This window comes from Scyliorhinus torazame, chromosome 12, assembly GCF_047496885.1.
Source record: "Scyliorhinus torazame isolate Kashiwa2021f chromosome 12, sScyTor2.1, whole genome shotgun sequence".
In the NCBI taxonomy this organism is placed as follows: Eukaryota; Metazoa; Chordata; class Chondrichthyes; order Carcharhiniformes; family Scyliorhinidae; genus Scyliorhinus; species Scyliorhinus torazame.
In genome coordinates, this window is record NC_092718.1 from 24,922,117 (window position 1) to 24,939,281 (window position 17,165).

At 41.5% G+C, this 17,165-nt stretch overlaps 1 protein-coding gene across 4 annotated transcripts in view; it reads right to left on the reverse strand.

Annotated features, from left to right (window-relative positions):
* Window positions 1-17,165, reverse strand: part of fanci (FA complementation group I) — a 77,643-nt gene that overhangs the window by 9,562 nt on the left and 50,916 nt on the right. For 3 of the 4 annotated variants that reach the window (XM_072470560.1, XM_072470562.1, XM_072470563.1), the window contains 9 exons: window positions 13,994-14,073; window positions 13,690-13,806; window positions 11,689-11,740; window positions 11,101-11,228; window positions 7,297-7,365; window positions 6,174-6,270; window positions 5,228-5,412; window positions 3,600-3,656; window positions 439-498 (listed from right to left, as the gene is read on the reverse strand). In XM_072470560.1, coding sequence (XP_072326661.1) covers window positions 439-498; window positions 3,600-3,656; window positions 5,228-5,412; window positions 6,174-6,270; window positions 7,297-7,365; window positions 11,101-11,228; window positions 11,689-11,740; window positions 13,690-13,806; window positions 13,994-14,073 — 845 coding nt within the window. The remainder of the gene's footprint in view (window positions 1-438; window positions 499-3,599; window positions 3,657-5,227; window positions 5,413-6,173; window positions 6,271-7,296; window positions 7,366-11,100; window positions 11,229-11,688; window positions 11,741-13,689; window positions 13,807-13,993; window positions 14,074-17,165) is intronic. The other variant, XM_072470561.1, reaches the window with a different exon arrangement.

The following is a 17,165-nucleotide window of genomic DNA, read 5'->3' on the forward strand; positions in this document are numbered from 1 at the left end:
ACACGGGGAGAATGTGCAAACTCCACACGGACAGAGCCAGGATCGAACCTGGGACCTCAGCGCCGTGAGGCAGCAGGGCTAACCCACTGTGCTGACCCCCCCCAACCTATTTACTACTTGATGACCCCCCCCCCCCCCCCCCGGTCAAAGTCTGACGATGAAATGCCAGAGGGCACTAAGTGCCCACGGAATCGTACACCTTCCATGCAAGAATAAATGTATTATTTCTGTAGATGAGCAAGAGGGAAATAGCAATCAGAATTGCCCGATTTATGCAATGTAACCGTTCTCAACATTACTAAATATGCAATATTGATGCCTGCAAATATCCAACACTGGCCCCTACAATTAATGAAGTACACCTTAAAACATACAGAAATTGTGAGAAGAATCATATTCAACTGCATAAATATATAGTAAAACGGAACTGTTACATACCTGAACATAGGTTATGAATGCGTAGCACTGTGGGGTCAAGTGTGATCCTGAAAGCTTAACCTATAGGCAACAGAACAAAAGCTATTCTCAATTGATTGTATATCATACACCTAGATTCCATTGAAGGAAGACTAAGAACTTCTATTGTGTGGTCAAGGGATGCAGATTTACTCTCAGGTGCTGCTCAGATCCGGATCTTGCTGCAACAACGGGAGAGATATCAAGCTTCACGCTACAGAGCAGCACGGTAGCATAGTAGTTAGCACAATTGCTTCACAGCTCCAGGGTCCCAGGTTTGATTCCCGGCTTGGGTCACTCTGTGCGGAGTCTGCACGTTCTCCCCGTGTGTGCGTAGGTTTCCTCCGGGTGCTCCGGTTTCCTCCCACAGTCCAAAGAAGTGCAGGTTAGTTGGATTGGCCATGCTAAATTGCCCTTGGTGTCCAAAATTGCCCTTAGTGTTGGGTGGGGTTACTGGGTTACGAGGATAGGGTGGGGGTGTGGGTGCTCTTTCCAAGAGCCAGTGCAGACTCGATGGGCCGAATGGCCTCCTTCTGCACTGTAAATTCTATGATCTATGAGAGCAGAAAAGTGAAATAAAATCAGAGCAAGTGCCATTTCTTTCCCCTACTTGCGATACTAGCACAGCTTCAAAGAAGGTCATCCCTCAGCCTAATGTGGTTTGTGGACCATAGCAGAGGGACTCCGCACTGCTCTTCAATCTTTTCCATCACCATTTCCTAACATCTCAGTCTGTGGTTCTGCATCCATTTTTTATTTTATTATGCCAACAAAGTCCCCAATTTAAAGCTTTATTAATGCACATTCTTGAACGCATATTGTCTTGGCTGGCAGGACAGCAGATTGGAGCTGCAATTTCCCACTGGACGAAAACCCCATATCGTCTGTGCCAACAAAGATGGGAAACGAGAAATACCAAAGCTTCAACAGCTGTTTCCCCATAAGAGCAAAAATAGGCATGAACTGCCTGGTTTAAACTCTCGGACACCATCAATCATTCCTTGGTAATCTTTGGTGGAAGACTTGGGCCAGATTGTTTTTCCTTTTGGCTAAAAAAGGCTTATGAGCTGGAGGAGGAGGAATATATTAATGGGGAAAAAAAACTCCACACAGTGGCCATGGAGAAATATACGTGTGTTAATTGGAGGTATACAAATGTGAGGTTTAGTTTATGATTAGTGCTGAGTTAACAGATTAGAATTGGTGAAATAGGAAGGGTGCTAATTGGCCTCAGTCCCAGAGGAGAATCAGTGCAGTTCTGACTGGTATTCAGTGACCCACGTGGAGAATTGCGAATGTGTACATACACTTCAAGTAAGGATGAAATCATTGTTTAATAGCCCACTGTCAATGTCCAAATATAGACACAAAGAATGGACACTGGGTGGTAAATTCTGGTACCTGTGAAACCAAGTCACCATTTTCAAGAATGAACAAATTATGTAAATTGAATTGTTTTAGTCCTTCCCGCCAACTAGCATAGGGGTCAGTTCACTGCTCTGGAATTACCAAAGCATTGATTTGCTGCCCCCTTGTGGTACCACTGCTTGTAAAAAGAATGCAACATCTGACATTACCAACAGCTGAAACTATCATGGCCTGACATACTTTGTAGACATCAACTTTAAAATACGGTAAAATCTATGCAATGTGCATAAAGCAGTAAGTTTTTATTAAAGGGGCGCAGTCTTCATTGATAACACTATTGTGTTTGGAGAGGGAGAATTGCTGCATGACATCATTTGTAGGTGACAATTATTCTTTAGGAGACAAATTACATCATGGTGTTCTTCATTTGCTAACCAACAAGAAAAAGGCTTTTAAATGAAGAGCGTGTTCTTTAAATTACGCACCAAACGAGAGAGAATATACATCAACGGAGGTCCCTTTGCCCAGTAAATCATGTAGAAATCAGGACAGGCCTAGATTACAATGAAAGTAATAGGAGGGGCAAGGAGGAGATATGAAACAAAAATTGCAAGAGATAGCAAAAAATGAAGTCTGGTTCAGGGAAATGAGGGTCCAATAAAGATAGATACTAGCGAGACTATGTAAAATGGAAGACTTGTAAAATGGGCAGCACGGTAGCACAGTGATTAGCACTGTTGCTTCACAGCTCTAGGGTCCCAGGTTCGATTCCTGGCTTCGGTCCCTGTCTGTGCGGAGTCTGCATGTTCTCCCTGAGTCTGCGTGGGTTTCCTCCGGGTGCTCCGGTTTCCTCCCACAGGTCCCAAAAGACGTGCTGAATTCTCCCTCCGTGTACCTGACCAGGTGACATGGGGCTTTTCACAGTAACTTCATTGCAGTGTTAATGTAAGCCTACTTGTGACAATAAAGATTATTATATTTAAAGATTATTATTATGAGTACTTTTTAACCTCCTCCCTGAAAGGATAAAAGTACCACTAGCACAGGAAAATCTGAAAGTAAGTAATGTGGAGGAACTTAGCAGATTTAATATACTCAAGAAAATAATTTAAAAAAAAATATGATTTAAGATGAGCAAATCTCCACAATCTGATGATTTCCACCCCAAGCATGAAAAGAATTGGAGGAGTGGGGGAATTTCAGATTCACCAGAGTATAGAATGATACTGGGCCTGTAAAAGGTTAAAATTTAAGGCCAGGTTGCAGAAAGGTTCATATTCCCTAGTGATTAGAAAGTTGAGGCGATCTAAATCAAGGTGTTTAAAATGATAAAATAATTCAGCGATGGAGAAACTATTTGCCCTGCTTGAGGAATTCAGAGCAAATGAGCATAAAATTAGAACTAGATCATGCATGTGTGAAATCAAGAACGTTTTGACAGAAGGGGTGTTAAGAGACCCGGAATACTCACATCGCAAAAAACTACTGATGCTGCGAATTGAAATTTTGAAGACTGAGATTGATGCATATATTTGTTTGGTAATGGCATCAAGGTTTATGTGGGAAAAGGCAGGTAAATGGAGTTGAATTACCGATCAACCAAGAGCTAACAGAATGGTTGAACAATTTACAGCGGCTGAATGGCCTACATCCGTTCCAATATCTTAGTGTGAAATATTCACCTGAAAAATACACCGTATCCCAATGTTTCTGGTAAAAAATAAAAAAGGGGGTAGGCAGCATCAGAAAACAAGAATCAGTAATTTCATACCTACCAGCTTCTCAAATCTTGCAGGAAGATGTGCCACATGCCCGGTGTAACCCTGGATATACTGGGTGGGCATACAAAAGAAATGTAAAGTTAGGATATAGCCATACAGTCAAGTAGAAAGAGACATTTTTGCGTCAGGACGTTCAGTTCCTCCCATCAATCCAAGAGGACTGAATCACCAGAGACTCAACAGAAGAGTATTTCAGTAATACTGTAAAAACAAGACCCTCCACAATCTACATAATCCCCATCATGAGATTGATACATATATTTATTCACCAGAGGAAATTGGAGAATACATTCTTCCTCCTTCATGTAAATTGCCGCGAAATATTGAAAAGGACTCTTGATTTAGCAGGGAGTAGAGTACATTTGGGGTAAGAAAAAGATGTAATATAGTCAGATTTGGACCCGAAGTTGGGAGAACAGTTGAATGAGATTGTTTTATGGCATATTGAATTAATTCGCTATTGTGATAATTTTGGCAGAAGAATTGTTAACTCCACCTTTAAAGGCACCAAGTTTCATGCAATTATCTATTAAACTCTCAAAGGACAGCGGCGCAGTAATAATATTAATGGACAAGCAATCCAGAAGTGCAGTCTAATGATCTAGGCCATGGGTTAAAATCCCAACATAGCAGTTGGGGGAATTTAAATTCAATTAATTGATAAAATAAATCTGGAATTGAAAGCTAGTCTCACGAATGGTTAACATGAAATCATCATTGATTGTGATAAGAAACCTACACAATTCACCAAAGCCCTCTCGGGAAGGAAATCTGCCATCCTTATCATAGAATCCCTTTGGTGCAGAATGAGGACATTCGTCCCACCGATTCTGCACTGATCCTCTGAAAGAACACCCGACCTAGGCACACTCCCCCATCCTATCCCGTAAACTCAACCAACCTGCGCATATTTGGTGCACTGAGGGGCAATTTTGCATAGTCAATCCATCTAACCTGCCCATCTTTGAATTGTGCGAGGAAATCGGAGCACCCGGAGGAAACCCACGCAGACTAGGGGAGAATGTGGAAACTCCACACAAACAGTGACCCAATGCTGGAATTGAAGCCAGGTCTCTGGTGCTGTGAAGCAGTGCTAACCACTGTGCCCCCGTGCTTACACATGACTCCAGATCCACATCAATGGATCTTATCTGCCCTCTGAAATGGACTGGCAAGCCACTCAGTTATACCAAACTGCTGCAGAAAAGTAAAAGTGCAGTGGTTTATAAAGATAGCTCACCACCATCTTCTCAAGAGCAATTAGGGCTGGGCATGAAATACTGCTCGTGCCAGCGATGCCAACATCCCATAGAAGAATTTTTTAAAACGCTCATTTTACAAATTCTTATTTCTTTGTTTCCTTTTTATTTTACTCTCCCAGTCTCCCCCTCCACCACCGAATGGTGAAGGGGACAGGGAATTTAGTTTAAGGTTAGAAAGTGGTGGTTCACCTCACCACATTGCACTTCCCGTTGTGATATGGAGTGATGAACCAGAAGAGAAGTCATCCATTAAAGTCCAATACATGGGTTAAAATACCTCCATCACTTTGTAATCATGGTCCAAGCCTATTGTTTCAGTGATTGTCAGGGTTAAGTAGCAGCCAAGCTTTGCATACTTACATATTTCACCAATGAGGTGAGAACGTTGTACATTTTGACTAGGTCTTTCAGGAGAATGTCCACACAGCTCCCAGCTGGAAGGGACGTTTGGATCAGCTCATGGAAAGCCGTCAGCACGGTGCCCAGTTGAAGGACAATAGCTTTCTCCACAGGTTCTCTTGCAGTTGATACTTGACTGTTCTCATCTAAGGTGGAGAACAAATGTAATATTTAATATGAGCATCCATGTTGTTGAGCATTTGAGTTACAACCCCAATGTTCCTCCTTTATATCTAAAGATTGTCTACATTGGTTATGTAGTCACCTCCACTTTGCAGTCAATTACTACCGAAAGACTAATCCCATTCAAACTGCGTTGGCCGCAGATTTGAAAGGGTCCGGGACAGACCCGAAGAGAGAGAACAGTTCATATCAGATAACATGGGGGCCAGCAGTTGGGAGGGGAGGAGTTGGGTCTCATGGGCAGGATGAGAGCTCGGAGAGGGCATGAGGGATTATGAAGAATAACTGATTGAATGATGGGTAGCTGTAAATATGTATCCATATCCCAGTATGAGTCAATGTCTCCTGGAGTGAAGATGAGGAAAGAAAACCGGTAGGGGGTTAGAGAAAATGTTTTCTCTCAAGTATACATGTTTCATTTTTGGGTACTACCTCTTGGAAGACCAAAGTAAACAATCATCCATCTAAATAAACAATCAAAACAATTAGATAGAGCATTGAGACTATTGTAATTGCTCTCTCAAATATTGAAAATATCTAACTTAATATTTCACCAAACATTTAACAGTTTCTTCACTGATAAACTAAAAGGTAGCAAACTAAAACATATATGGCTATTCACTTGTCAGCTTAAGCGACTTTGGACACTGCCCCAGTGACTCCCGACACATTGTGAAGTAATTCACTGTTCACCTGTAGCTATCCATTCTTTCACCACTTTTACCTGTCAGTTCTTTGGCAGAGCTGAGCTGGCCCTTCATCTTTGTGATCAGCCAGTCTATTTCATCCAGAACCTTCTCCATTTGGCTTAAAACCAGCTGCTACAAAAAAAAAAAACCTCTTAATTTTGCAACTACTGATTTCAGGAACAAAATATTCTCTTTGTAGTGATTAATTCAAACCATCATAAAACTCATTAAAATACATGAAAAACAAAATGGGAAGCTTTCGTTTATTTTTGTTTACCAGGTGGCTTTTATTAAACCACGGGGGAAGAACTGATGCTGGGTTGTCTTAACTCTAACAGGCAAGTTCCCCCTAATAAAGTACAATATAAACAGAAATTGCTGGATAAACTCAGCAGGTCTGGCAGCATCTGTGGAGAGAGAAAGTTAACATTTCGAGTCCATATGACTCTTCTATAGTTCTCAGAAAATTAACTCTGTTTCTCTCTTCACAGGGGCTGCTAGACCTGCTGAATTTATCCAGCATTTTCTGTTTTTATTTCAGATTTCCAGCATTCGCAGTGTTTCGCTTTTATTCGAATAAAATGTCATCCTAACTTGGACACATATTGCTATCTGTCATTGACATGGAATTCCCCACCCAACACTCATGTGAGTGTACTAATCTAAAGACTGTAGACTTCAGAAGACCCACCAACCCCTCAGCATAACTAAGAATGGGCAATAAATACACAGTCATGCAAACATCACCAGTCATCTCAAACAATTTTGAAACAAAAGGCAGCTTAAAGCACCATTGATAAAATGAAAAGGTCAGCAGCCCTGTCAACTGCAGGAGTTGTGTACTGGGGGTAAACTGGAGGGGGAATCAAGGCTGTATCAACAAGTGTCAGTATGACACATAACTCCCCAGGACTAGAGGTCAATTTTCACCCTGTGCCCTGTGGAATTATCTCCTCAGCCACTCTTAATCTGCTAGCTCTTTGGCTTCGTAAGCAGGTCCGCCTGATCATCATCTTAGCATCCCTCAAAGTTTCTTCACTTTTTCATTTAGCATTCCCTTGTCCCCTTATAATGCACTAAAGAGGCGTTACTTAATGCAATGAGTGCTATAGAATTGCGAGTAGTTATTTTTCTGAGGGCCTGCTACAATGTACTTACCACCACAGTTGGAGCTGCAGTCTTTGAGTTCACCATGGCAAAATGGGATTGTTCCTCTATTTCAACGTCCTTTAGCAAACATGAAACCACCATGATTACTCCACAGTAAACAGCAAAGCACAAGTACCCAGTATAAGACAGGAACCAGTGAAGCATGAATAATATATAGCTAGATCTGCATTCTGGGGATTGTGTAGTTACATCATAAATAAAGGCACAAAGATTTCCTGTTTTATATTTCTAGTGAGATGCATTTATATTTTCATTGGAAAAAAATCATTCCCATTGATTTACCTTTGGGAATGGATGACACAACTTTCTCTCAGATGAAATGAGTGGGTCAGAGACCACGACACATGTGATTATACTGGGCTAAGAAGAAGCAAGCTGGATAGGCAAAATGGCATTTTTGTATTCCATGCTTTTTGTTTTTAAAAAGTCCACAAAGCAAAGTTATTGAGATCACAAATTGCACCATGAGATTTTTTTTTACATCCTCAATTCCATTATCCAGGAACAAAAGTAAAGTCAAAAAATGTTAATTATAGAAAGTGTAAAGGGCTATTGGAATAAGCATATGCCTAGCTGGTTAAATAATCCATGAAGCAACTGGTCTCAAGTCCTATTCAACCTACAGCATCATGTATAGAATTTCATCACATTAGCCTGAGTTAATATTGGAGTTTGTTGTTGATGACATTTGAGGAAATGGAAGAAATGTCTCCTTTTTTGGAAAGGTTACATAGAGAACACATTGCGCAGTATGTACAGCAAAGTAACAAACCATTCCTCCAACATGTGCGTGCGGGTGTTTGTGCTTCACACAAGCCTCCTCATACCCATCTTCATCAAACTTCACAAATAACCCCTTCTCGTCCATTCATGTGTTACTTTAGTTTCCCTTTAACTGCATCTATATTAATTGCATCTATATTTGTTACTCCGTGGTAACAAATTCCACCTCGAGGGTAAATATGTTTCTCCTGAAGCTTAGTGGATTAGTTGGGCACTATCGTACATTTATGGCCCCTATTGTTGGTCACCTCCATTAGTGTGAACGTCTTCTCTGTATGTCTCCACTTTCATAATCTTAAAGATTCGATCAAGTCTTCCCTCAGCCTTCTCTTTGTGAATAAAGAAGTCCCAATTTGTTCAATCTTTCCTGATAAGTATAGCATCGCGGTTCTGGTATTCCCCTGATAATTTGTTTGCATATTTTTGAGTGACTCTATATAAAATAATAATCTTTATTGTGACAAGTAGGCTTACATTAACATTACAATGGAGTTACTGTGAAAAGCACCTAGTTGCCACATTCCTGTGCCTGTTCGGGTACATGGAGGGAGAATTCAGAATGTCCAAATTACCTAACAGCATGTCTTTCGGGACTTGTGGGAGGAAACTGGAGCACCGGAGGAAACCCAGAATTGGAAATAAAGTGCAGAGACTCTGCACAGACAGTGACCCAAGCCAGGACTCGAACCTGGAACCCTGGTGCTGTGAAGCAACAGTGCTATCCCTTCAATAATATGGAAATCAGAACTATACACAGAACTCAAAGCCTAGTCTAATCAGAGTTTTATACAAGTTTAACGTGACTTCACTGCATTTCAATTATATTCCTCTGGAAATGGAAGGAATGGGCTGAGCAAAACACAATCCTAGTAGAAATAATATGCTATAAACAGACACAGAAAAGTATAATATCAAGTGAAGGATAAAAATATGATGATTATAAAACTCTGTCCAGTGGTGATGGTGAGCCACCTTCTTGAACCACTACAGTCCAGGTGGTGTAAGAATACTCACAGTGCTGTTAGGAAGGGAGCTGTAGGAACTTGCCTCAGTGTTAGTGAAAGAACAGCGATATAGTTCCAAGCGGTATGGCTTGGTGGGAAACGTGCAGGTGGTAGTGTTCCCATGCAATCATGTTGCAACTGCATCCATCCAGGCAAGCGGAGAATATTCTAAGCACACTCCGACCTTGCAGATGGTGGACAGGCTTTGGGGAGTTAGGTGCATTACTTGCCACAGAATTCCCAGCCTCCGATTTTCTCTTCTAGCCAGTGTTTATATGGCTGGTTAAGTTTCTGGTCAATAATAGGGGATTCAGAAACGCCATTAAATGTCAGGGGGAGATGGTTAGATTATCTTTTATTGGAGATAGAACATAGAACGATACAGCGCAGTACAGGCCCTTCGGCCCACGATGTTGCACCGAAACAAAAGCCATCTAACCTACACTATGCCATTATCATCCATATGCTTATCCAATAAACTTTTAAATGCCCTCAATGTTGGCGAGTTCACTACTGTTGCAGGTAGGGCATTCCACGGCCTCACCACTCTTTGCATAAAGAACCTACCTCTGACCTCTGTCCTATATCTATTACCCCTCAGTTTAAAGCTATGTCCCCTCGTGCCAGCCATTTCCATCCGCGGGAGAAGGCTCTCACTGTCCACCCTATCTAACCCCCTGATCATTTTGTATGCAAAATAGCGTGGCATGAATGTTATTTGCCACTTCTCAGACTAAGCGTGAATGTTGTTCAGATCTTGTTGCATATGGACAAGGACTGTTTCAGTATCTGAGCTGTTTGTGAATGCTGTGGAACATTATGCAATTAGTGAACATCCCTGCTCTGACCTTATTATGGAAGGAAGATCATTGTTAAGCAGCTGAAGATGATTGGACCTATGACATTATCGAGTAACTCAACTGAGAAGACTGAATTCAACAGCCACATCATCTTCATTTGTGCCAAGTATGACTCCAGCCAATGGAGAGAGTTTTCCCTCTCCTTTTCGTTGACTTCAGTTTCTCGAGGGCACCTTGATACCGCACCCGGGGAGGGCACCTTGATACCACACCCTGTCAAATGTAACCTTGACATCAAGGACAGTCAGTCTCACCTCGAGTTCAGCTCTTTTGTCCATATTTAAACCAAAGTTATAATGAGATCAGAAGCCAACTGGCCTTGAAGGAACTCAAACTGAATGTCAGTGGGCAGGTTAATGCTAAGTGCCACTTGATACACTGAACACCACCTTCCATCAGTTTGCTGATGATTGAGAATAGACTGGTAATTGGCCGGGTTGAATTTGTCCTGCATTTTTTTGTGGACAGACATACTGAGGAAATTTGTTGGGTAGATGCCAGTGTTGTAAATGTACTGGAACAGTTTGGCTAGGGCTGTACTAGCTCGGGACCATTTGTCTTTTGTACTACTACCAGAATATTGTCAGGACCCATAGGCTTTTCAGTATCAGTGCCTTCAGTACATTTGTACACCGTGGCGGCACAGTGGTCAGCACTGCTGCCTTACAGCGCCAAGGACCCGGGTCCGATTCCGACCTCGGGTGACTGTCTGTGGATTTTGCACGTTCTCCCCGTGTCTGTGTGGGTTTCCTCCGTGTGATCCGGTTTCCTCCCACAGAAATAAAGCCTGTTCTCATACATCTGTCTTGTCACGGTACTTGCTTGTTTATTTGTCCAACGTGTGGCTGAATTTGTCAACAGCTAGACATCAGCCGTAATTTTTTAATATAAACTAAATTACTGCACGAATTGCTAACTGTGTTTGAAAGCTTCCTTTCTGGTTTCTAGAGGGCTGTTCTTAACTGTGACGTTCATGAAATTTGAGGTTTCACTGAGGTGGAACCATGTATGCTAAGGTCAGCCAGTTCCAACAATATGTCAAGTCCAAGACAGTGCACATGATGCTTACTGCACTGGATGAAGAACAGCCCAACTGGGCCAAATGATACAATTATGTCCCATATTTCCTTGCACAAAGTTCTTACCTGATCAATATCCCCAAGGCAACTGTGGATATCTCGGCACATTTCTTGTAACAAGCTCACTGGAGACTTGCGCAGCACATGCAGACTGAACATCATACTCATCAATCCCTTGCAGAAATGCATATCTTCTGTGGAGTCAACAATATATTTATATAGTAATATACCCCCAATCAGAGAAACATATGAAGGCAGCATAACATTTTAGAAATTGATCTGATATCTTGTTTTATTTGGGGCTAATTAGTTGAAATTGTTAACTATATCATTTGAAATCACCATATATAATGTGCTGGAAGTCCAATATACATCTGCCTCCTAACAGAACACAGCCATTATTGTTCTCCTAGAAAGTCAGCAACCTGAAATATTCAGAACTTATGTCCAAAAAATCTTCATAAATCTAATTTTAAAAATCCATATTTAACAGAGAATATACGGAGTACACTTTGTTGCAAGTCTACTTTGGGCTCTAATGCAACGTTACGATTGAAATATTACATGTCTTCTCTTTGTAAAGCTGATGGACTGGTTTCTCGTTTCCAAGTTTTCATCTTGTATTCTGAATATATGTGCCAGAAGTACTCTTACCTAGGTTATTTTCCTTGCAAATCTTTACAGTCCAAGTTAACATTTGGCCAAACTATCAATAAAGCACAATAGATTAATGGTAGATTAAATGATGCACTTTCAGCTGATATCATCACTAAATTCTTCACCTCACAAATTAATATAGGAAATAAATATTTTGGATTACAATTAAACTTGCACACGTTTAATTAAAAATAAAAACTCTTTCTTTTGCCTTTTTCAGCTCCAACACGATAAAACTAACAGCCTGCCAACGAAAACTGGCATTGTCATAGCAACATATTTAGTGTACAAAAATGGTTATAATCAGTGTTGCTATTCTAAGAATACCTCTTTCGTGACTACTTTTGTGAAATTGTTCACTGTGTCATTATACTGACTATGTTTCTTAAGTACCTGTCTGCTTTTCAAAGTTATTTTCTCCTCTATATATCATCTGATTTTTTAAAAAGCAAAAAGGCCTTTTCTGTTGTTTTAAATCTCTGTGCAACGTTGCTGCAATTTCCCACACAGAAGAACAAGACAGCATGGGGACAAGTTAGATAAATACAGTAAAAGTAACACTCTAGACTGGTTAACAGATGGCAGGCTTTCCCAAAGTGACCAACCAGCACCCTCTGCGACTTGGGCAAAGCTATATTACTAGAAACTGATAAGCACGCAGAGCATGTTGAGACATCTGAAAAATAGCCAAGCAGCTTTTCTTTCCCCTCAGTTTCAGCTGTTTAAAATTCCTCTCTCCCTACCTCGAACAATCTATTAGGCCTTCTACTTGCTGGGAGAACCAGAATGTTTAATTGGAAATTCAGGGCTGCCCAAGCCTTATGAAACTAGTTTTCTCAGTATAGGCAATGGAAACACAAATAATTAATATGGACAAATAATTAATATGGATGCTGCTCCATCCAATTACTTCAGTAAGTTACCAAGCTTGACTTAAGCCCACCAGTATTAAATAGGTTTCTTGCAGAAGTGAGCACCAGAAACAGCTTTTATGTAATGTGTTGTTTACTACTTAACAGAGGCTAAAATTTCACACATATTACTTGAAGCAACATGGCTCAAGGGATTACCAATCTCTCATGCTCCTGTAATATAGTACATACATAATTACAAAAGATCCTGAATCACTTGATTCACAGATACCCTTTTCTGCAGAATATATAAATGATTTTAACTTCTGGAAAAAAATATAAAATATAACTTGTCTGAGTGGATGATTCTGTGACTTCTTCCACAAAGGTTCAAAACCAACCCTTAATCACAAGATGAAAAATTTCTCTACCTACTAAACGGCTCAAGGGAAATAACCTTGGAACAATTTTAGTACAGTTTCTCATGGTGGCACAACGGTTAGCATTGCTGCCTCACAGCAATAGGGACCTAGGTCCGATTCCGACCTCGGATCACTGTGGAGTTTGCATGTTCTCCCTGTGTTTGCATGGTTTTCCTCCGGGTTTCCGTCCACAGTCCAAAAATGTGCAGGTTAGGTGGATTGGCCATGCTAAATTGCCCCTTAGTGTCCAACGGTTAGATGGGGTTACTGGGATAGGGCAGGGGAGTGGGTCGATGTGGGGTGTTCCTTTGGAGTGTCGGTGCAGGCTCGATGAGCCGAATGACCTCCTTCTGCACTGCAGGTGTTCTGTTATATAACATAACTCAGGAGCACAAATTGTCCTTAATCACCAACTGCCCCCAACTGGATAAAATTGCCAAGAACCTATATTAAGATAACTGCAGTAGAGACCACTCTTTTAATGTTGGGGCAGATGCAGGATGCTGGAGGGGCAGAGTAGACACAGCGTATAGCTTTCTCCAGCTGCATCTGGCATGGGAGTGCTTACTGAAGTCACTGGTCACTTGCAATGAGAACCAGTCGTAACATCCCTCACCGTGACGATCATAAAACAAGAGAAAACTTTGTGATTTTTTATGATTTTGACTCATTGCTTTAAACCGATCAAAAACTAGAAAGAGCTGTCAGAGTTAATGTTTACATACTTGTTCAGATGTGGGTTCTAATAGCCGAGAGAGTGTTGACAGTATGCTCACTAAAAGCTGTGATTCTTTGCTGTTAAAATCCTCTTCATCCCCACTCAGCTGTGTCACAAGGGATCTCTGACAGCAAATGGATCAGAACAAACATATCTTAATGTAAAGAGTGAATGGAAAATGGAGGGGTCTCACATGCCCACAATTAGAAACACAAGATATATTTTTTATAGATTGCTGCAGATGCACAATTAACAACATTGAAAATCGCTCAGTTCTGATTTAAAAGCAGCATCAAGCACAAGAAACCTACCTGGAACTGTCTGATATGGAAAGCTGATTTCTCTGTAATGTTGATGTTCTCTTTTTCTCCTTCCTCATCACTCACCAGATCTAAAAATAAAATAGACAAAACATTTTTTTCCATTTTCAACTCTTCTGAAGGGTTGACGTTCCACAGGTATGGCAGGTACCTCGCATTATTAGTCTTCAAGGCACCAAATGGGAGCATCAAGCACTCCCAGTTCAGTGATAATATTAGTTGGATGCAGAGAAACATTATCCCTACAATAAAAACAGAAAATGTTGGGAAACCTCAGTAGGTCTGGCGGCATCTGTGGAGAGAAAAACAGAGTTAACATTTTGTGTCCAACAGGATTCTTCTTCAGCACTGGAGAGCGATCGAAATGTAATAAATTTTATGAAAGTTGGAGAGGGACAGGTGGAGTAAAATAGAAGGCCAGAATAGGTGGGAGGGCAGGAGAGATTAAATAAGATGTTGTGGAGCACAAGACAAAGGAAATGGTAACTATAATATTAAAGCCTAAAGCTTTGGTCCATAGTGGATGTTAATGGCATAAAAAGGTCAGTGCTGTCAGAAAGCAAAATCATGAGAATAGGATGCAGACTGGCACATTTGGAGGGTGCGGGGTGGGGCATATTCAAAATGGAGGATCCAACTCATGGTCTGACAGTCCAGAAGGCTGTAGTGTCTTATCAGAAGACGAGATGCTATTCCTCCAGCTTGCCTGGGCTTTACTAGAACCCGTCACAGGCCAAAAACAGAAATGTGAGCAAAATGGCGAACTGAAATGACAAGCATCAGAAAGGTCAGGGTCATGCTTGCAGACTGAGCAAAGGTGTTCTGAAAAGCAGTCACACAGTCTGCGTTTAGTCTCCCCAGTGTAGAGGAGACCACATTGTGAGCAGCAAGCACAGTAGGCCAATTTGAAAGATGTGCAAGTAAATCACTGCTTCACCTGGAGGGGGTGTTTGGGGCCTTGGACAGTGAGGAGGAAATGGGGAACGTGTCACACTGCCTGCGATTGCATGGCAAGGTGTTGCGAGAAGGGGATGAGGTGTATGGTGTGAGTGAAGAGTGGACTGAGGTGTCAAGAGAAGAAACGGTCCTTTCGGAATGACAGGGGAGACGAGGAGAAGATATATTTGCAGAAACGGTGGAGGGTGAACCTTTGAATGGGGAGGATAGATGGAACGCAAGGACAAAGGGAACCTTGTGATTCTGGGAGGAAGGGGTGAGGGCAGAAGTGGGAACTAGGTCAGACATGGAGTGAGGGCCCGGTGAGGATATCCTTGGCTGATGAAAAAGGGCGACACATCGGAAATGCCATTGTGGAAGATAAGATAGCATCATCAGAACAGATGTGAAGGAGATGGAGAAATTGAAAGAACGGAATATAGTCCTTACAAGAAGCAAAGTGTGAGGAGGTGCAATTGAGGTAGCTGTGGGAATCAATGGGCTTGTAATGAGTATTCGTAGACAGTCTATCACCAGAAATGGAGAAAGTCATGGAAGGGAGGGGTCAGAAATGGACTGTGTGAAGGGGTGAGAGGGGTTGAAATTGGAAGCAAACTTTTTCCAGGTCCAGAAGTTTGCGGAAGGCATGAAGTAACACCAATACAGTCACCAATGTATCGGAAAAAGGGTTGTGGGCGGGGCCTCAGTGGGACAACTTCTACAATGCTCCCTCAAACATCCCTACGTGAGGTACAGGTCAAATTTGATAAATAGTAAAAGCTACAAACCTCTCTTCCATCAAGTTCTGAGTAACAATGTGGATTGATTACAGAGTGAAACTCCCTCCACACTGTTCCAATGACATGCTTCAGTCTCAAACACAAAAGAACAGGATACTTCATTCTTGTTTATTAAAGGGAAACTTAAGTATACCGTGGTTCTAGTTGCAGTATAAACAAGGTTTTGGTAGCTAGATAGCATCTTTTCCTCTTCCATTTTGTTAGGTTCCTGCACATATCATACACCATTTCTAATGGTCCAACCCTTAATTTGCACAAAACATTCCCTAAAGCTCCACAAAGGTGTCCCTGAGAGAGGAAAGGATAATAATAATTTTTATTGCCACAGGTATGAGGTTACTGTGAAAAGCTCCTGGACGCCACATTCCGATGGCTGTTCGGGCAAGCCAGTAAGGGAATTGAATAATAATAATAATAATAATAATAATAATAATAATCGCTTATTGTCACAAGTAGGCTTCAATGAAGTTACTGTGAAAAGCCCCTAGTCGCCACTTTCCGGCGCCTGTTCAGGGAGGCCAGTATGGGAATTGAACCCGTGCTGCTGGCCTTGTTCTGCATCACAAACCAGCTGTCTAGCCCTCTGAGCTAAACCGGCCCTTAATCTGGCCCGGATAACCCAATAACATGTCAAATGCACATGTTCGAGATGCTGGCTTAAAATAAGTTTTTGTTTCCCATCGTTGGCCATTTAAAGAATGGGGTGGGGGCAAATGGTTGCAGTAGGGAATGGGAGGAAGAGAAGAAATTAATCAAAACATCACAACTATGCCATTGCTCTAAAATACTGGAAACTAAGAAATTATCTGCATGAACGGCAGTTCACATGAGTCTATCAAAAATCAGCAATCAACGGCAAGAAAAAATAAATCTAAGCAAATGCTTTTGAACGATTTCAGCCAGGATCAAACTTGCTGATGCAGGGGGCGGCATGTGGCGCAGTGGTTAGCACTGGGACTACAGCGCTGAGGACCCGGGTTCGAATCTCGGTCGTGGGTCACTGTCTGTGTGGAGTTTGCACATTCTCCTCATGTCTGCGTGGGTTTCACCCCCACAACCTGAAGATGTGCAGTTTAGGTGGATTGGCCACGTTAAATTGCCCCTTAATTGGAGAAAAAATAATTGGGTATTCTAAATTTAAAAAAAAACTTGCTGATGCAGAACACTTTTCAAGTGACTCAAATACAAAAGTTACTAAAAACTGCAGGTTTGTAGTATGTTACTTAGAAGTGGATTCCTGGCTACAAGCCACATATTCTCAACAATTGTTACCTAATTTAGAGTAGTGTGGCAGTACTTGCGTTAGCCACAACTTGCACCGTTGACCAGACTTCAAACTGAAGTTTCCTATCTTGCAAATCAGTTTTTACTTTCAGGAAAAATAAATATAAATCACAGCAATGGGACAGAGCCAGATGAATATAGTA